The 20,969-nt window shown below is 34.9% G+C and overlaps 1 protein-coding gene across 15 annotated transcripts in view; it reads right to left on the bottom strand.

The window, feature by feature from the left end:
- LOC124429851 (SLIT-ROBO Rho GTPase-activating protein 1-like) overlaps positions 1 to 20,969 on the bottom strand; it is a 25,734-nt gene extending 4,765 nt beyond the window's left edge. For 2 of the 15 annotated variants that reach the window (XM_046975604.1, XM_046975605.1), the window contains exons 1-13: positions 18,585 to 18,747; positions 13,215 to 13,281; positions 5,825 to 6,008; positions 5,535 to 5,700; positions 5,208 to 5,432; positions 4,114 to 4,242; positions 3,720 to 3,941; positions 3,358 to 3,633; positions 2,630 to 3,225; positions 2,329 to 2,550; positions 2,132 to 2,202; positions 1,876 to 2,056; positions 1,515 to 1,800 (exon numbers count right to left, since the gene is read on the bottom strand). In XM_046975604.1, coding sequence (XP_046831560.1) covers positions 1,515 to 1,800; positions 1,876 to 2,056; positions 2,132 to 2,202; positions 2,329 to 2,550; positions 2,630 to 3,225; positions 3,358 to 3,633; positions 3,720 to 3,941; positions 4,114 to 4,242; positions 5,208 to 5,432; positions 5,535 to 5,700; positions 5,825 to 6,008; positions 13,215 to 13,281; positions 18,585 to 18,746 — 2,787 coding nt within the window. In that variant the 5' untranslated portion in view covers position 18,747. Of the gene's footprint in view, positions 1 to 1,514; positions 1,801 to 1,875; positions 2,057 to 2,131; positions 2,203 to 2,328; positions 2,551 to 2,629; positions 3,226 to 3,357; positions 3,634 to 3,719; positions 3,942 to 4,113; positions 4,243 to 5,207; positions 5,433 to 5,534; positions 5,701 to 5,824; positions 6,009 to 9,230; positions 9,433 to 9,954; positions 10,728 to 13,214; positions 15,097 to 16,359; positions 16,631 to 18,584; positions 18,748 to 19,325; positions 19,446 to 19,825; positions 19,876 to 19,995 lie in introns of those variants that run through there. The other 13 variants (XM_046975607.1, XM_046975606.1, XM_046975608.1 and 10 more) reach the window with 13 other exon arrangements.

Raw genomic sequence — 20,969 nt, 5'->3', positions numbered from 1 at the left:
TATCCCATTGGAAAAGTAGATCCTCTCAGTCGAAGCGCAATTGAATCATCAAACTCCTTCAAAACCAAACGAATAAACAGAAAGAAGAAACACAAAACTACTAAACCACACAACAAAACACACTCTTTTCGTCAGCAGTTTTATCGAACAGTTTATATGTATATATACAGATATATATACATAATATATATATGTGCATACATACATACATACATACATATATATATATATATATATATATATACATATATGTATACATAATATCTGTTTTGCATTTTTCTCTCACACACTCTATGTATTTGCACACGATTTACTTTGTCGTCAACGATTAAAAGGCTGACGTTAAACGTATATCTGGAAAAACAGGAACCAACCCAACTATTAAATACATTCCAAATGTTGTCCAAGGGGAATAACAAAAGAGACAAATAAAAATGACATAATAACGTTGCACGATGCACTTTTGTATGCACGATGCACGTTCTCTCTCTCTCTCTCTCTCCCTCTCTCTCTCTCTCCCTCTCTCTCTCTCTCTCTCTCTCTCTCTCTCTCTCTCTCTCTCTCTCTCTATGTATGTATGTAGTGTATGTATACGATGCACAAAAAACAAAGGGCACAGGCGGCACAAAAGAGACAGAGACGAAGGCACATGCAGCAACGAACAGTGTATATATTTCTATTTTATATATTTACAAAATATATATATATATACATACATATATATATATGTATGTATGTATGTATGCATGTATGCATGTATGTATCGTACAAATGATGTATAGATCATATCTATCCATTATATATTTCTGATAAATTAAATCTTATATCTATCGATAATAACTTTATCAAGTTTTTTTCTGCCTTTCCCACTGCTTTTCAATGATTTTCCTTTCGAAATCAACAACAATCAACAATCTTCTAATCTCAATCGATGTGAGAGTGAGTGAAGAAAAACTTTGGTCTCTTTCGTCTCGATCTTCTCGATAAGAAACGAAGCAATGCGTGTTTTCATGGATGCTGTGCATAGGCTGCGATAGGCTCGTGTTTTACGAATCATACGATGTATGTGCATTCAAGAAATAACAGAATCGCAGAAATATCATCGACGAAAAATGCACTCGAAGGAGAGAAAGAGAAAAAGAATTCAAGGAAAACAAAAACAAGAAAACAAAAACAAAAAAAAAGGAAAAAAAAAGGAAAAAAAAAGGAAAAAGAAATATATATATATATATATATATATATATATATATATTATATATATATATATAAAATAGAAACAAAAGAAATAGACAAAAAAATATTAGAATAAATATTTCTAGCACGATAGCCATGCACTTGTGCCTAGAGCTTACGATCCATTTGTGTCTTTTACGTGTATGCGTTTTGTGCAAAACACGTACGCACGTACACGTAATAAAAAGAGACATATACAGTTACGACAAAAGCAGAGAAACCGATAACGAACAAGGAAACTAATTAGAGCTATTGCGTAGCTAAACGGTTGTTTCTAATACCTCTCGACTGATGATAGGTTGAGCCGAAGAAATGCAGGGCACATGTGTAACAACAGTTGCCGGTACGATACCACTGCTAGTACTATTATTTTCTCCTGACATCGTGTTCGTTGTAATAGATATATCTGATACAGGAGTCGAAGACCATGCGTTCGACGTACCAGTTGAACTCATCATCAATGGTGAATTGTTGTTAGGTAGAACACTGTCTGCTGAACTGGAAGCTCTGCGTCTCATGGATTCTTCACTGGATGATTTCAATAATTCTTTCTCTCGTTCTTCATCTCTGTCAAACGAACGAGATATTAATTTCTAATCCTATTGTTGGAGATATAAATAATTAACAAGGCAGAAGCCTTACTTTATTTTCAACATGATATATTTATCAGGTATTAATCCTTCTCTGCCAGCCAATGAGCCTCGCCACCAGTCGTTGCTAACTTGCGTAAATAAAGTTAATGTATCACCCTTTTTAAAGCTGAGCTCTCTCTCCGATCTAGCGTTGAAATCGAACTGTGCTGTTGCTTCCAAATTTTCTGATTCTGCATTTGAATGTTTTCTTATCAAATTTGCATTGTGATCCTTATATATGATCTTTACATTAATTTAATACCGACCATCCTCCGATGGATAAACTTCAGAATCCATGTCCTCTTGAACCTGATCTGTTGGCGAATCACCGACGTCTCTGGTATAATAAAAAGGGGAAAAAAAAAAAAAAAAAAAAAAAAAAAGAGAAAAAGAAAACTATAAAGCAACATTTTGTCCAATATATAATATATGAAATTTACATGATATACAACATAATACTAACACGTCGTCCGGTTCTCTGCTGATATATTTCTCATATTGCGTACCACCTATATCTTCAGGAAATATTTCCTCGCAGAAGGTAATGATATTCTTGATCAGTTCGTTCACCTGATTTTGATACTGAACTTGATCCTTGTCCTCTGGGACAGGTACTAAAGTTGGACCAAAGCAAATGGCCAAGTTGTAAGGATCCATCATATTTTCATCTGAGAATTCTGAAAGACTAGAGAACACAAAATGTTCGTAAATCTCATTCATGCGATTCAAACAAAACTGAGACATTTTAATTTTCTCAAACTTACTGATTGAGGAAAGCAAAAAGATAACGCATTACTATCACCACTGGTCTTGGAAGACTCGCTATTAATTCCTTCATCTTGTTAACAAATTCTTGCTTCGATTCTAATTGTGCCAATTCCATAAGATGCTCGAAATAAATGATAGGGAACAATGGTTCTCTCAATTCCCTCAAATAAAGCTTCAAGACACCAGCGACGCTATTAATATCGGAAGCATCTGTTACATCTGCCAAAGGATCTTCACCTCTTTCGAACCATTCCCTGAAGTTATTGATTTCCACCTGTGAACCAGATACTCGAAATATTCCTTGATGATGTAAACCGTAAAGGTTGATAACCCTTATACAACTCTTCATGATCAAAGGTATTTCTTGATTCGTGCTTTCTAAATATTCCTCTAAAGAACCACCAAATAATTTTGGTTGGCCGTTCATCTGTAAACGTCCGATTCGTTTTCTACGTGCTTGTTTTTGCTTGGTAGTAGAAATGGATGGATTTGGACTGGCCGTAGAACCATCCAATAGACTTTGACGTATATATTCCTGCTTTGCATCCAATCTGGCTATTCTTGAAGTTCCAAGAAGGTACTCTCTGAATTTCTGCAAGTACACGTTGCACACACAACATGCAAATCAAATATGATCACAAACGATTCTTCTTTTTCTAACGAGACTTTGTTATCTTATATGAGCTCGGATAAAAAGATTTGAAAGTAATATAGTCAAACTTACGGTAAGATAAAATTCTTCTGTCTCTTGTCTATCAGCTCTCAATTTGATCTGTAAAGTTTCCGGTGGTCTAGACGTTGGTACAGCATTTTCGCCGAAATATCTCGAGCAGTCGTAATCTTTGGCGGTTAACATTTCAAGGAGACTCGCCTCCGCCGTTTCTAAAGTCTTCCATACTTCCTCCGACTCTGTTCTAAGAGACGTAACCCTCTGTTGCAATTGAGTTAATCGCTGTTCCATTTCCAAGTGTAGCACCTTTTGTAATTCAGGCTCGGGAGTCTATGTAATAAATTGAGAATAAAACGTGAAAATCTTTGGCGGTGGAGGGAGAAAATAATCGTGACATAATAAAAGAATTTTTATACCTCGTCTCCACGTTGCCCTTGAAATTCAAACTTTTTAGGAATCATAAAAGCAGCATGATGAGATTCCAAGAACCTTTGCTTGTCCGCTCTCGAATCCAATGCACCCACGCATGCAGCCAATTGCTCTGCACCAGTTTGTAACGAACGCTGCCTACCCTCTTCCGCACTACAATGCATTAACAATGCTCTAGCGATGCAATTGTGGAAGCCAAAATCCATACACTGTACAAAAGATTTCACAATTTTAGTATCAAGGATTTCAATCAATCAACGCACTATATATATATATATATATTTTTTTTTTATCTTTATAAGAAATGTAAATTATATATTTATGGCATATTTATGTAATGAACAAATTTTTTTTTAATAATTCATCATTCATTAAACTTACATCTATGAGATCTGAAAGATCATCAACGAAATACTTGGTAATTGTCGTGTTGGAAGCTTCCAAGCATAATATATATTCGTTTCTTGCTTTCAAAGCTTTCAGTTTGGCTTCTTGATACTTGTTCTTTCTCTGAAACATCAAACCGATGTTAGGAATCTTAAATTTAAAAAGCTTATAAATGTATTAAGATGTGATAACAATTTGTATAGGCTGAATAATTTCTATTTCTATTTCTCTCTCTCTCTCTCTCTCTTCCCTTTCTTTCTTCTTTTTTGATTAGACTATCATTTCTACAACGATAGAATTACATATGGTATAGACATAGATGAATAGAAAGAAGGGAGATAGAGAAAAGGTGGGGAGAGCCAGCACACATGCTGTTAATCCTTGTTTTTCTTCTCTCTTCCTTTCTCTATCCTGCTCTTTCCAAACCGTTAGAACCATCTGTCTTATCGCTATAGTCACATTAAGAAAGAAAAAGAGGGAGAATTCTCTCATTTATTTTTCTAACCAGCAGCTTGCTTGGCTGTTGCAAGAAAACGGTAGACACAAGTCGCTCGTTTTAAATCTTCGAGCATCTGCTAACACACAGATCAACAAAGAAAGAAAGGGCGCGCGCGCGAGAGAGAGAGAGAGAGAGAGAGAAACGTGAGGCTGCTCTTCAACCTCTACATTTTTAATCTCTTTCTTTCATGATCTCTATACCATAACAAATTCATGATTTATAATTCAGTGAGGAGAGAAAGATCTTAAAGACAAAGAACTTTTCTGATGGATCCTCATAAAGATTAAAAACTCATAACAATAAACAATACATTTTGAATCATTACATTGAATAATACATTTTATTCATGATCCATATGTCATAACAAATTCATAAATTTATAATTTAATAATGAGGGAAAGAAAATCTCGAAGGTAAAAATGTTTTTCGATGGATCCCCATAAAGATTAAAAACTCATGACAATGGAAGAATATTTTCATCGATAATAAGATTCCTAGAAGTGGAATTGGCTTTGAAGTACACTCGAATCATTTTCAAGCTCGTTGAAAATGTAGACTAAGTAGAGTGGGGTCTGAAACTTGTAGTTACCTTGTTCACCTCTTTCTCGATGAGCTTGTACTTTTTGCTCCTAGCTAATTTTTCTGGTGGTGCATTAGCAACCTCTAGCTTACTACGCTGTTGCTCAGCTACACGTAACTTAGTTTCGGCTTGTCTTGACTCTGCTTGATAAGCCTGATAAGTCTTCATCGTTGTATGTAATTCGTGAAGAACTCTGAGTATTTCTTCGTGTGTTTCGTAGCCAATCTCACGACACTTAAATATTTATATAACGTGTATATATATATATATAAATGAGTGAATTATGAATGACTCAATTAATTGGTTAAATAAATAAATAAATAAATAAATACTTACTCGTTTGTATATCCTTTGAACATCTTCCATTACTTGATTAAGCCTACCGACAAGATGTGTGCTATAGACTTCTGAAAGGGCAGCATGATCTCTACTTAAAGATTTCGTCTCATTTACAAGCTGTTGCCAGCAAGCATAGCTGGAGAAGAGGGGCCACTGTTCACGTCTAAAAAGAAAAGCAAGCACCAGAAAAGTATGAAGACACATTGTGAAGTCCATGTTAAAATAAGTAAAAATGTTTTCGTCCTCTTCAGGGAACAAATATTGATCTACTTATTAGCTCAGCTTACTTTTGTTTTTGCTCCTTGTGTCTTAATTGTATACTCCTAGCCATTTTGTCAAGAGACTTGCTGTAATCCAACTCCAACTCTGCCCTTCTGCGAAAGAAATCTTGCAGTTCGGCTACAAGGGCAACTTGTGCCTCCATCCTTACGTCGAGACATCTCAACTGTTCGTTCAGTTGCAGCCTTATATCTGCAAGAAAGAAAAAAGAAAGAAGATATGAGGTAGGGGAAAAAGTATATAGTAGTACGTTAATCGTTTCGGTCTACCGCAGGTTGCGGTGTGTGTGTGTCTGTGTCTGTGTTGAATGTATTTCGAATATCGACTTATTTATATTTTTAAAAATTCTCTCTTCTCTCTTTTACTTAGTTATTTTTTTGTTTTTTCTTTTTTTTTTTTTTTACAACGATTACTTCGACTCTATAACAATGTTTTATATAATTCAAAATAATTGATAAGAAAATTCAAAGTTTGTATAAAACTTTTAGATAGACCTGAAAATTCATTTCCATCGAAACAAAGAATTCGACATATTTACAATTTCTCTTTAAATCCAGACGGTTTAGAAAACGTAGAGAGAAACATTGTTCGAGTTTTATCGGCGACACGTCGCCTGGGACAATGACGCTTGCTTGGCTGAGAGAAGGGAGGACTGACGAGAATGAACGAAGGACAGGAAAGAGAGAAAAGTCGAAGAGAGGCGGGACAGAATAATAATGGCCATGAACGAAGAGGAACAAATGTCCTTTCCAAGATGGCTACACACCTCCTACCACCCCGAGATTCATTATTCTTTTTCTCCCCTTTACCCTTCGTTTCTCTTCCTTTATATTCTAATCCTAGAAATATCTAAGTCTAGAAATACCAACTCCATTCTTTCCTTTTCCTACATTTTCACAAACGATTAAAACATCTCTCTGTCTTTTCATTTCTCTTTTCTTTTCAAAACAAACGACAGATATAAATGATTTATCTTGCTTATCAAATCATTGCAGCAAATACATATAGTAATTTTGCAGTATTTTAATCTATGTGTTTGTAGTGTGTTGTTTAAACACAAATATACACATGATAATTTAATAAAATAGAATTCAAGTCTAAAATCAAATTTAAATTAATTATTACAATTACATTACACAATAATATTATAATATTATAAATTAAGTAAAATTACAATAATAAAATAATAATATAATGTATGTATATATAAATAAATAAATAAATAAATAAATAAATAAATGACAGTGTTTGTGTGTGTAATATATTGCAAGTTGCATCCATATAAAACTCTCATCATTTCAAATCAAATAACATAAGCGGATGACTAACCAACCCGATAGGGGTACCGTGTCGCGCTACACACACATATACAATTCATTTACCCTTATTTCGTGTGTCTCCCCGGCACCTATCCGGTCGTCGCCTACGAATACTGTCTATACTGTCGTGTTTTTGGCCTGGCGAGGGAGGACAGAGGTCAAAGATCTCGCCACAGTCTGTGCCCCTTCGAATGAATCACGCCCGGAAATATAAGCCGATCGATGTGCGGCTACTCTCTTTCTCTCTCTACTTACATTGGAAGAAAAAAAAAAAAAAAACACCACCCCTTTGCGTTTTTATGCTCATCTTTCTCGATTATTTTCTAAGGGCGGAAGAATACTAACATATCTGTTAGCATAGATCCAAACGAATATCGTAGATCTCGAATGATTTTCAGTTAGCAGAATTTAAAAATCAATTGCTCTTTTTACAAATACATGTATATACGCGCATACATAAATTTACATATGTATGTAAGAAGAAAAAGAGTTCGTTCTTTCGAACGAAAACGATAATTAGTAACACGTGAAAAGAATCATTACGAGCCTAAACACACACGTGTACACAATATACATTCCTTCTTTCAAACATAGTCTACTTATAATTATATTTTATGTCTTAAAAGATCTGTATATATTTCATACATACATAGAGAAAGAGAGAAGGAGGGAGAGAGAAAAAAAAGGAGATCCTGGTCCACGTAAATGAATAATATCCTTTTTTTTTAGATTGCCCTACTCGATATCATTTCATCTTTTTTTCTTTTACAACTTCATTGTATATATATATATATATATATATATATATATATATATATTTTTTTTTTTTTTCTTTTTTCTTTTAAATTTGTCAATATCTTCTTCTTTATATATACAATTGAAAATAATTTTGTTATAAAACGAGTGAAACGAAATAAACAAACAGAGAGAGAGAGAGAGAGACAAAAAGATTCTAATTCCGCAATCATTTATGCGATAAAGATCGATGTTGTTACATTTTTGTCAAAGTTTCAGAGAAAAAGAAAAATCTTTAGGAAAGATCGATTGCATAGATTTCTACGTGTCGTTAACCGAGGAGGATAAATTTAAACAACACATTATCATTGATTCTTCGAAACCCTCTATCGTAGATGATTATTCATGGCTGAGGAAGTCTCGCTTTGTTATACAGGAGAGAGAAAGAGAGAAAAAGAGGGAGGAGTGTGAGGAGAGATTGAGGGAGGGGGGGGAAGTTTCCAGTTTCACGGAGCACAGCATCCGATGATGCACGTTGATCCGAAAGGAGGCCGCGGCTAGGTTCTAGCTTTGAACGATTTTCTCGTGGCAACGAACGTTAAATCTTTTATCGAAGCAAGAAGAACAGAAAGAAAAAAGAAAAGAAAATGATGAGAGTGAAAGAGAAAAAAAAGCGGTTCATGGTGATGTGATGATGATGGTCATTAATGTGCTTTCAACCCATCACCTACCACTCCCTCCCTTCATCCCCTCATCCCCGATTGCTCTCCTTTTGTACTCAATTAATCCATCTTGCATCCTTTTCTTACTTCGATGATTTCCCACCATATCCCCTTAAGACTTTTACTTTCTAATCATTAACCCTCCCTCTTCCTAAAATAATCAGTTTCTTCTTTTATCATCCGAATGTTTGGAGATTAATGAGATTGAAATTTATTAACAGGCTAAATCTTGTAATTTTTTTTTTTTGGATATATCCATTTAGACAAATCGATCAATAAGCTGGTCTATATGCATGCATCTACATACACAACAATAAAGGAGGGACGAGGAACCAAAAGTTTTTAGGTGACATTAAAAAATTAATTATTCCTTTACGAGACTTTTTAGTTTCGTAATTAGGCTCATAATTTAATAAGCCAGGTTCGTAATTCTACAATCTGAAAACAATATCACCCTAGAAAGTTTCAATGAAGGAAAATAATGGATTTTTAAAAAATTACTTAGGAACTTTTCACTTATCCTGTATCATTCTAAATAATCTAACAGGATCGTAATTCGTCAAATCGAATCATCAAATTTCTAAATAATAGAAAAATATAATGATAGGAAAAAAAAATTGCAGGTAAATACGATTTACCTTTCGTCCAGACTTCCCATTCCTGTCGTCCACTGAGTTTGAACATTTTCTAAGCCTTCTTTTATTATAACTAACATTGGCACACTCCACAAATTTATCTTTCTCTTATTTTAATTATAGTTCGCCAATATGCACAGACTTTGCCTAATCTCTAGACATATTTTTTCTTTTTTCAATTACATTATCTCGCATATGTGTGTTTACCAATAATAATCAATAAGAATATTGGCAAACTCATATCAATGAAGATATCCATTTTTATCAGTGTTTGTAAATAAAAAAAGAAAAAAGAAATCATTATTTATCAAACACGTTAAAAAAACATTCGACGATAATAAATAAAGTTTTATATATATATATATATATGTGTATGTATATATATATATATATATAATCCTCTTTGTATATGAGAAACTTTGATCTCTCTGTGTGTCACACACTAATCGTATCGTCTTTTCAAAGTAAGCCTGATCGCGTTTACGGGACACTCGGTATTATGTAAACGTTAGCGATTAACTATACTGCAGGCATACGACCGCAGATATACATAGTAGCTTTACCGGAAAAGGAAGTCATACTTGTATTATGTATATACAATATGTACATACACACATCAAAAGCTATAAAACTGTATCAATAAATTGGCAAAAAAATAATCTCTTTTCTTTTTTTTTTTTTTCTTTTTTTTTCTTTTCGAATAGTCAACGCTTAATATATAATTCACCTAATTAAATCTAAATCACTATTTCTGCAAGTAAATACACGACGGTGACTCACTTTGTATACGTATGTATGTGTATATACGCGACGCATGCTTGCCGTGTCGGTGTCGTGTGCGTGTGCAAGAATGGAAAAGTCAATGCAGAGTCAATGAGCGAACGATATAGAATCTATATAATCAACGCGAGATAAGAATTAATTAGAACGATCGGCGAAAGAAAAAAAAAAAAAAAAAAAAAAGAAAAGAAAAAAATAAGTACGTGTAAAGAAGTAGACGCAAAAAACGACAAAGGAGAAATTATAAAATTAAGCGACACTGTTTCGAACCAATTATAAAGGGTAATGTTAGATTAGAACCGATTAGAAAAATTTTAAAAAGAAACAAAAAAAGAACAGTATAAATAAATTAAACTAAACGACGCGCACAACGACACTGTTTCGAACTGATTATATAGCTAACGTTTAGAACAATGATTAGATTAGAATCGATTAGAACAATTGTTTAAGAGAAAACAAAGGGGGGAAAAGGCGGTATAAATATAGATCCAAACTTAAAAGAACACAACAAACACACTATTTCTAATAAGTTTACGTAACGCGTTTAGAGGAGAAATAAGTTAGAGCTGGATTTTGTTAGAAATGTTGCAAACTGATAAAATAATGATAATAAATAAAAAAAAAAAAAAAATAAAAATGAAAAGGGAAGAAATAGTAAACTTTGCGATTGAGAGAAACACGTTCGATAACGACAAGAGGGGGCTCTGGTTCTCGACAAACTGACGAAGAGAGCACTACGAGTTGTGCGTCGCTGCGTTTGCTCTCCGTTGCGTTGCGTTGCTTTGACCATCGTTAAATTAACCACAATTACTGGCGCGTCGTACGCTAGCTAGCCGCGCCACCGCCACCGCCACCGCCACCACCACCATCGCCATCGCCATCGCCATCGCCATCGCCATCACCATCACCATCACCATCACCATCACCATCACCATCATCAACGCACACCGCCTCTGCTTATGCGAAAGACCGATAGCGATTCCATCGACGTCCGTCCCTATCTGAGAGAGCTTCTAACTTGTAAGATATTACATGTATTCCTTTTTTCTCTTATGTTATATAGGCCCGTTAATTAATTAGTTTTTTACGTGTTAATCAACAATAATCCTTCTTCTAACGATAACTGTAGGAACGTGTAAAAATTATCTAATGAGAGCTTTTCTAATACTCGAAGTTACGCATTTCTCTTTCTTTTCCAGATATATAACAAATTTCTCTCTTTTATTATGATAAAGAAGAAGAATGATGACAGTTTCAAATATATCAGATGTTTTTCAAAATCAATTTATCCTTTTCCACAGATCTTTATATTTCAGAGGAATAAGGATTTTCTATTTTGTGAATGTTAAGCGTACCTTGACGGCAGTCAATTGATATGCGACACACCGTTTCTCTATCGACTTCCTTCCTGCGCGAATCGAAGGGAAGCGCGACGAGTAGATATTACGTCGACTCATTTTTCGTTATCTCTCGAATAACTAACTGTGTCATGATCTCGAGTATTCGTTAGTTTAACGTCCAAGTCATCCGATGGATCACTTACATTTTCTTTTTTCTTTTTTCCTTTTTCTTCTCTTGCAGATAATGATAATCATGTCAGACCAAGAATGAGACAGAGATCTTCATATACCATTTTTAATTATTATTATTATTATTATTATTATTATTATTATTATTATTATTATTATTGTGGTCTCTGATCTTTTCTTAAGCTGAGATCTGTCGATCATGTATTTTTCTACCATTGGATTCCAATATTACCCTAATTTTTCTACGAATTTAGTTCGAATTTTAATTATAATTGTTTTACTGATTGTCATTTCTCTCTAAGAATATCTCCTTATGCATATTAAATATGTAAAGAGTTGTCGAGAAAAAGAGATACCATTTTCAGGGTTAAACGCGTTAGATCAGATTTCTAAGTGGCTCGAGTCTACAAAGTGAGATTTCTTTCATTAAATTCCTTCGTCTTCTTAAAAATCCTTAAAATATCAAAGAGATGTAAAAGATTATACAAACGAATGTTCACAATCTCGGTACTGTTATACACACATCAATTATGCACATGGATTTTCAAATCCACAGGGTGGAGCAAAAAAAGTTCCTAGATGGATCGAAAGTTGTTAAGTAATTTTCGAAATCGATTACTCTTTTTCACCTAGCTTTAGGAACTTTATTAGCCCATTATGGAAAAAAAGAAAAGAAAAAAAAAAATAGATTATTTAATGAACATTTAAATGGCAATAAATTCCATCTCATCTACCAATTGGACCGATAAGAATGAATTTAGATTGGGTCGATCGTTGATTCTTCAACATTGTTACGTCAGAGAGACGTGACATTCGTGAAAACTATTAATAGTACATACATAGTATATACCACGTGTGTATATATACATATATACGTGGTGCTTTTGCCAGAGTAGTCTTTTTAGTAGTCTTAGATTTAATCGTAGAAACGAAAAGAGTGATAGTAACAACGCGGGTACATTTGTACACAAGTCGATCTTTCGATTCTTCCTCTCTCTCTCGACCTCGACACGAGAGGCTAACGCCTATCATTTCGCGTTATTAACCTCACCCACGCAAAAAGACCTCGGGACAAAATTGAAAGACTTCCTGTGCGTTTGAATTGCACATTCGCGTACATTGTGTATGAGCTAAGCAGGTTTCTGTCGGTCGGTAAAACGGAGCAGCCGAATAGAAGAGAGAGAGAGAAAAAGAAGAGAACGGAACAATATTATTTCTTTCATAATTTCGTTGGCAAACTTTATAATTTGTACGTGAAAAATGTGTACTCTTTGATATAAATAAACTCTCTTATACAGGACGGTGTGCAAAAGTTCTTAGGTGTGGCCAAAAGTCTTTAAGTGACTTCAAAAATTAATTACTCTTTTTTCAAGACTTTTCAGATTCTTAATTGGCCTTGTTATTGTACAAGCTAGGCTTGTAATTTTACAATCTGAAAAAAGAAATAGTATAAAAAAAAAAGCAAAAAGTAATTGATCTTTTTAAAATCATCTAACAACTTTTGTACACCGCCCTGTTATTTTCTTCCTCAAGATTTCGGATATCAAAGGAAAGATCTAAAAGAGATTTCAAGATTAAAAAGAAACTTAACATTAAATGCAAATATATAAATATATACATATATACATACATATATATATATTTTTTTTTTCCTTCACATAGTATATATATAATATACCTGGGAAAACATCCTTGGTGTCTGGACTGTAAGGATGAATCCATCCGTTTCTTTGTTGTATGATGCACTGGAACATGTTGGTTGATGGTATATTGAAGAGAAAGAGAGGGAGATATAGATATTAGAGTGAGATAGAGAGCGATAAACGTTTTAGGTTCCTTTGCGTTTGTTGAATTATCGTTAGGAATACTTGCACTTCACCACCATTAGATCTTCTTGATCCCGAATAATTATCTCACATATAAAGAAAGAAAGAGAGAGAATGAGAATGAAAAAGAAGAAGAAGAAGAAGAAGAAAAAGAAGAGAAAGATGATTGATAGCTCGGAAAGCTATCAATAATTAGAAGAAGCACACGTAACTTTCACATTTTGTTGTCGAATCTTGCTCGTTGTACGATAAAACGAAAACGATGATCTTCGAAAGTTGCTTGACAATTCGACATCGTTGTTAACGATATAATAATCGTGGTAATGTTTAAAATATAATTATATCTTCTTCTAACATATAATGTTCATATTGAACATGTAGGAGATGATCCTTGACAAGGTGGTGGAATCGTCGTCTTCTTTTAAGCTTCCTCTTGAGATAATATCCTCCATCGTAGATCCATGACGATCAAGAAGAAGAAAGTCCTTCTTGATCCTTATATGATAGAGATATAACTATGTGATGTAATGTGTGATGACACAGACACGGTATATAAAAACATATACCGATATATTTTTCAAAACACTAATCTTCGAGGGAGTTCAACTGACGAGTAGGATAATAAAGTAATTGTAATAATAATAATGATAATAATGATGACAATAATAATAATAATAATAATAATAATAATAATAATAATAATAATAATAATAATAATAATAATATTGTGATAATATCGTTGATAATAATAATAATAAAGCAACGACGAGACGAGATTGCCGATACTCCTTGGGATCCTGGGAACAGCAAGAGAGTCAGAGTTGGAATCAAAATTGGAGGCAGAGAGAGAGGCAGAGGCAGAGGCAGAAGCGGAGGCGGAGGCGGAGAGGAGAGGAGAGAGGGTGGTTGGACGGGCTGCTGGGATCGAACTAGATGGCTCGTCGCCAGGCAACCGGCTTCTCTTTCTCTTTCTCTCTTTCTCTCTGATGCCCCTCCACCGTTAGGTCCCTCTTTATCTCTCTCTCTCTCTCTCTCTCTTTCTCTCTGTCTCTCTTTCTCTGTCGACTCCCTGTCGACTCTCTCGTAGGTTTCTTTCTCCCCTCCAAATGGCAGTACTACTCTCTGCGCACCGGTTCCTATACTCTCCAGAGAGAACACCCTCTCTCGTACAGCTTCCTCTTGGATATGAAAGGATTCTTTCTCTCTCTTTCTCGCTCAAACTTCAACCATGTTGGATGATTCTTCTCTTTCTTCTGCGTATATTCCTTCTTAATTCGAAATACTTCGATAATATATAATTATTAGTTTCTTGATAAACCTGATTCCAGCATTGTTATATTTATTTCTCTTCTGGTGTATATGTATAAGTATATAGATATTTATATGAAATTTGAACCATATTGGATATCCCTTGTATTCCTTCTCAATTCGAAATTGATCAATTATCTTGATAAACTTGACTTTCACCACTTACATACTCTTATCTTCTTATATATCCAGATATATTTACATGTGAGTGTGTGTATGTACATACATAGATTGGATGGATTGGAGGAATTTGTGTATATCCAGTATATTTGTTCTGGAACCAAGAAAGATGCTGAAGAGTAGACTTCTCTTAGGAAACGTGCAGCAGTTCGAAGAGATGGTGTTACACTGACTGACACGAGTAGAGTTAGCGAGCGTGTCGCCCGCGTACAGAGAAAAATAATTCACTAGAGAGATGAAGAGTGAGTGAGGGAGAGAAAGAGAAAGAGAGATGGAGGTATGAAAGAGAGTAGGGGAATCAATGGACGCACAACTCGTACTCGAAGCACTCTCTGCTGGTTGTCCTCTCTACGCGCCGGTGAACTCTTCTCCCACCGTACTGTGTTCTATATATGCAGAGTGTTCAACCCTCGAAGCGTGACCATGACTGTGACTCTGACCGACTAGTGTGCAAGTCAACCTGTCTCTCTCTCTCTCTCTCTCTCTCTCTCTCTCTCTCTCTCTCTCTCTCTCTCTCTCTCTCTCTCGACTGATACATTTAGTAAACACCCACTTTGTATTTAGTTTTGTGTTGCTATTTCTTCATTAGTGTTATTTCTGTTCTTCTCAACAATCATATATATATATTAATTTTAGGCTGGTTTTATTAATTTCACCAAAAATATCATCTCTCTATCTCTATCTCTCAAGAGTGATATATTTGATAAACCCCCACTTTGTGTTGTTGTTTCATTAATGTTATCTCTATTTCTCTCTCTCTCTCTCTCTGTCTCTCTCTCTCTCTCTCTGTCTCTATCAATGATTGCATAATGTACGAACGAAAATTACAGTCTTGTAATATTTGTATTATTAATAATAACTTTATTAATCGATATTTCTGTCTTTCCCTCTTTCTCATAATGATAATATAATATAGGATTTAATAGCGATTTTCATTGATCTATCAAATTCATCGTATGTAATCTTCTCGATAAACTATAACTTCCTATCTCTCTATCAATAATTCCATAACGTATGAATTAACTCTCATCACACTCCAATATTATACAGTAATACTGCAAACCGAAATTTTATTTTATTTTCAATATTGCATTTCAATATTGATAACATTTATATAAACAATTTTATTAGAATAAACAAGTACTTTATATAAAAATAATGTGTTAAAATTCATAGAATTATGTATAACAAACACAAAGCTAAAATTATGTATTAAGTATTGCCAATAAAATAAAAATAAAAGAAAAATATTTATACAAGCATATTTGTTATAATAAATGCTGTGTGGCACATAAAAATTTACTTAATTTCTTCAAAGTTGGTTTGCCAAATATATTACAATATTTTTGAAGTAATTGATAAAAGTTAATCATCTCATTAATGTTATCTCTCTCTCTCTCTCTCTCTCTCTCTCTCTCTCTCTCTCTCTCTCTCTCTCTCTCTCCTCTCTCTTTCTCATAAACTTTTGATAAAATTTGTGTCGGCATACGTTTGATATAAAGATATTACATGTAAATGAAATCCATTGATCCGTTTGGGAAGCTTAATCAGGATGAGAGTTTCGTTAGAAAGAACGTTAGCCAGAAACATAGTGGTAGAAGCCAGCAGTTATTTCCGACGTGGGATTTCCGGAGGAACTCTTTTTTGATTTTTTCATTTTATGTATATACACCCACATTGAAGAAATCGCGTGTACCAGAAACGGAAGCAACGTGTGCTTTATATACCGTGTTCTGCTTCTTCTTCTTCTTTCTTCCCTTTATTCACCGACCACCCGGTATTGGGGTTACGTATATATATATATGTATATATATCCCTCGAGCCTTTCTTTCTTCCTACCCTATAAGATATTTTACGTTTCATTGGTATCGTATTTTTCACCATGTACCTAATTCCGATGAGTAAAACCACTATCGATGCTTTTATAATATACTGAAGAAAGATTATTATATATTATTATTAATATTTCTCTGTTAATGATAAAAGAAACTTGGAAAAAGAGAGAAGAGAAAAAAAATTAAAAATCATAATAATAAATGTCATTTTCTCGTTATCACGTGAATCTCTCTGTCTGTCTCTGGCTCTTTCTCTCTCTAAAAAACAATTAGATTTAATTAAAAGTTAGGAATAAAAATGTTGCAAGTTGAATAACAGTAAACAATGATATATAATGATAATAAACTTGAAAACGATTATCTAATGAATATCGTTATTACCAAGTACTCTGAGAGATCGTTTTCATATGGATAACGGTATAATGATCGGATGAGAAATCCTCTTCTCTTCTCTAGACGCAAACGTAATAAGATTTTCCATCTTTTTCTTCTCATCGAGGGCGTGGCGTTCATTCGCCGGCATAGCCGATGTTACGACGACTACTTCTTTATCTCTTGTTACACTTCATGTATTTAATACATCGAGAGCATATGTAGAATTTTGTTGAACCAATGACTAATTGTTATCGCTTTTGTTGGAGACGAGTATTAAAAATGACAGAGATTAAGATTTATGATCGAAATTCTTTTCCATTCATTAAAATCCATTAAAATTTGATAAAAGTCGATGAAATTTAACGAAGGTCGACGAACTTGGAGAAAATGCGGACCGAGGAAAAATATTGCGATGGTCGGGAAAGCAAAGAAGCATGCCAAAAAAGATGGTCGATAGTAGTCTTTTTGAATTCTCCGGAGTAAGGAATCGTGTATGTTAGAAGAGAAGAAAAAAAAATAGAGAGAGAATTTCCGTCGTTTCTTTTTTCGAGAAGTGCTTATCCTGTATGTGTAAAAATATCTTTTCTGAGAGGGACAGGAAGCATCTTTTATTTTCTCTCCCCTTTTCAAAACTCTCGTCGTGTGTGCAATGCATATATACATACATACATATATCTATGCATGAAAAGAAAACATTTTAACATTTTTGATAGAATGAATACTAAAAAGAAAAAAAGAAGAAAAAGGAAAACAATTTGGCAGAGGGTACCGTTGATTCTGGCGACGGTACTACCTGTTTGTGCGAGGTGCATAACCGCGTACTTGCGAGAACTAGCCGTTAGAGAGAGAAAGATCGATATTGGACAGGGAGAGACGCGCACGCATGCACACACGCACGTGTATTCTCACGCATACTCTCTCTCTCTCTCTCTCTCTCTCTCTCTCTCTCTACCTATCTCTTTCTCTCTCTTTCTTTCACGTGAGAGAGAAGCAAGCTGCTCCTAAGAAAAGGTAAAACGCACAAGCCGACGACGAGTTATTTTCCGAGATAATCGTTTCTCTCTTGTGTGCGAATAAATAGCAAAAGAGAATAAAAGAAGCTTAGAAAGAGAGAGAGAGAGAGAGCTTTTAATCGTTTTATCGACTAATTTCATTCAAGCGTGAAAGAGTAAAGGTAGCTTCGAGAAAAGACGATATAAAAAAAGAAGAAAAGAGAACAGAAAAAATAATATGTTGCACAAATGATATTAATAATAATGGCAATAATATAAAATATAATAATAATAATAATAATCCCTTTAGTAGATCTGTTAGACTAGGAGAATTCTCAACGTGATACGTGCACGTAACCCTTAGGGTATACATTTTTCCATAGGGGTACGTGAAACATAAAAGATCGAGAATCGCTGTTTTAGAAACGATAGAAACCGGAAATGTATTTTTTGCTTCCGGGAATAAAGATAAATATATGACAAGTATATAGGTAAGAAAGAAAGAGAGAGGTGTATATATATATATACGTACATATATCGAAGTTGAAAAGAAGGCGAGGCGGTTAGGTTGGCAGGGCTCTATCCTGCTGCTGCAACAGCAGTAACAGCAGCAGCAGCAGCCTTCGTTTCTCGTATGCACCACCGACATTCCTCGAGAACGGTTATAACTGTCGATTGCCTCCTCTCTCACCATTGACTAGTATATTACTACTTACATTACTATTACTGAGATAACCACAAGCCAGCCCACGTTCTTTTTCTTTGCCAATTTGATATTGAAAAAAAGATTCGAGTGTCAGTTCGAAAGTTATTATTATTATTAAGATTATTATTATTATTATTATTATTATTATTATTATTATTATTATTATTATTATTGTTGTTGTTGTTGTTGTTATCGTTATTAATGTATGTATATGTGTGTCGAGTAAAAGATATCAAAATTTTCTTACGATACTTTCGATAAGTAAGAAGAAAATTCCATACACACACATACCACACGCACGTGGTGGACAGATACACAAATGCTACATAAATTTTCTTATGACGTGTGCGTGTTTGTATACGACGAGATAGAAAATATAGGAGATTTTCTAACAATCGTTCGAAAATAAAACGCATTATATTGACACAAACACACACGAACGTATGCCTAGCTCTAATATACAACACCGAAATTTGGTTATGATTTTTAGGACCTGTTAAAATTAATTAATATATTGATGTAACTTAATAATCGTGAGAAATTGTTATTTCTAAATAACGATATTACCGTGAGGTTACATTCCAGGGAACATTTTCCAAGGTCTTTCTCTCTTTCTCCCTCTCTCTCTCTTTCTCTGTGACCGTCTATCTTTCGTAAGCCTCTAAAATACATACGCGAATGTATGCGTGCGTGTATGTGAGATGTGCATCGTGCGCGTGGAAGAGTGCGCACGCAATGTTTCGCGCGGTTCAAGTAAACGAATTCATGTTTCGAAATAAACGATAAAATATGTATCTTTGTCGATGTGAAGACAAACGAACGAAAATGCCTCGTGTTTCTTTTCGTTCGAGGTGAATATACAGACGACCGACGTACGTCGAGAGGAATAATAATTACGAAAGAAAAAAAAATGGCGGAAGGGGAGAATGCAAAAGAGAAATGAAAAAGAAAAGAAAGAAAGAAAGAAAAAAAAAAAGATTAAAAGATGGTAAGGACGAGAAGGACAAAGAATGAAAGAATAAGGATGGAAGGTACGACAAGAGTATGTGTAAGAAGATTGTGTATACCGCCAATAGAGAAAAGGACGCCGTTGATTTGTTTCTTCTTATTTTCCCCCCTTAAAAAAACAAAAAAAAAAAAAAAAAAGAAAGGCGAACGAATCTCACGCTTGTTAAAATAAAAATAGAGAATAAAGATGTAAGAGAAATAAAAAAAAAAAAACTTAAGAAAAACTTACTGTTAAAAACGAGTAATTTCCTAGTTGATCCAAGTCTTTTGATGGGCGATTTGACACCGTCGATTTCTTCCTCGTCCATTATCGTAAAGCGAACCCCACGTTTTCGACAGCAGCTTTGTGTTACTTCTCGTAGTGAACGACGTCGTCGTCGTCGTCGTCGTCGTCGTGGTCGGCGTCGCGGCGCGTCGGCTGGCGTCGCGTCGCCTCGTCCTCAGAGTTTCTCGATCAAGGCTAAGGGCAAGAGGATCAGAAGAGGTTGACGAGAGAGAGAAAGAGAAAGAGAGAGAGGGTTGAGAGGTGAAAGGGGAGTATAGTAGTAGTAATATCGTGCACCTCCGCGTGCGTACCTGCGCGCGGTTGGGCGCACGCGCGCACTATCACTCGCACTCGTTCTCGGCACACGGTTCGTTCGTTCGTTTGCGAGAACACTTTTCGAAGCGTTTAAGCCGCGCGCAAGACAATAACGTTTTTTTCACCGCTATCAAATTATATAATACATAATCTTTTATATCCTATTGAAATTTCGAACGTAAATATATAACACACTAAGAGACCAATTCGTTTTTCCCTCCCTCCTCCATTTAATAACATATATATATATATATATGTATTTATGATCGTATATACTACGCGACGCTTGCTCGATCAGCGTCTGTTTCCTTTCGCAAAGAGAAAGGTACGAGAGACTACGTTCGCTTTGCCTTTCGGAAGATGAAACCAAACTAAGGTCTCTCTCTCTCTCTCTCTCTTTCCCTCTCTCTTTCGCTCGTACGAAGAGAATGCTGCTACCTTAATCGTTTCAACGATGCTGAGAAACTAACTCGTGCCACTTGCTTCGACGATTCGTTGTCGTCTCTACTCCGTCGGGAGTGTGTGTACCTACGTGTGTTGAGAGAGAGAGAGAAGAGAGAGAGGAACTGGAGGGAGCACACGCTACGGTCGATCGGTCGCTCGAGCCTTCGTTCGCCCTACTG

This window comes from Vespa crabro, chromosome 16 (assembly GCF_910589235.1).
Source record: "Vespa crabro chromosome 16, iyVesCrab1.2, whole genome shotgun sequence".
Taxonomy (NCBI): domain Eukaryota; kingdom Metazoa; phylum Arthropoda; class Insecta; order Hymenoptera; family Vespidae; genus Vespa; species Vespa crabro.
This window is presented reverse-complemented; position numbering and strand designations above follow the sequence as displayed.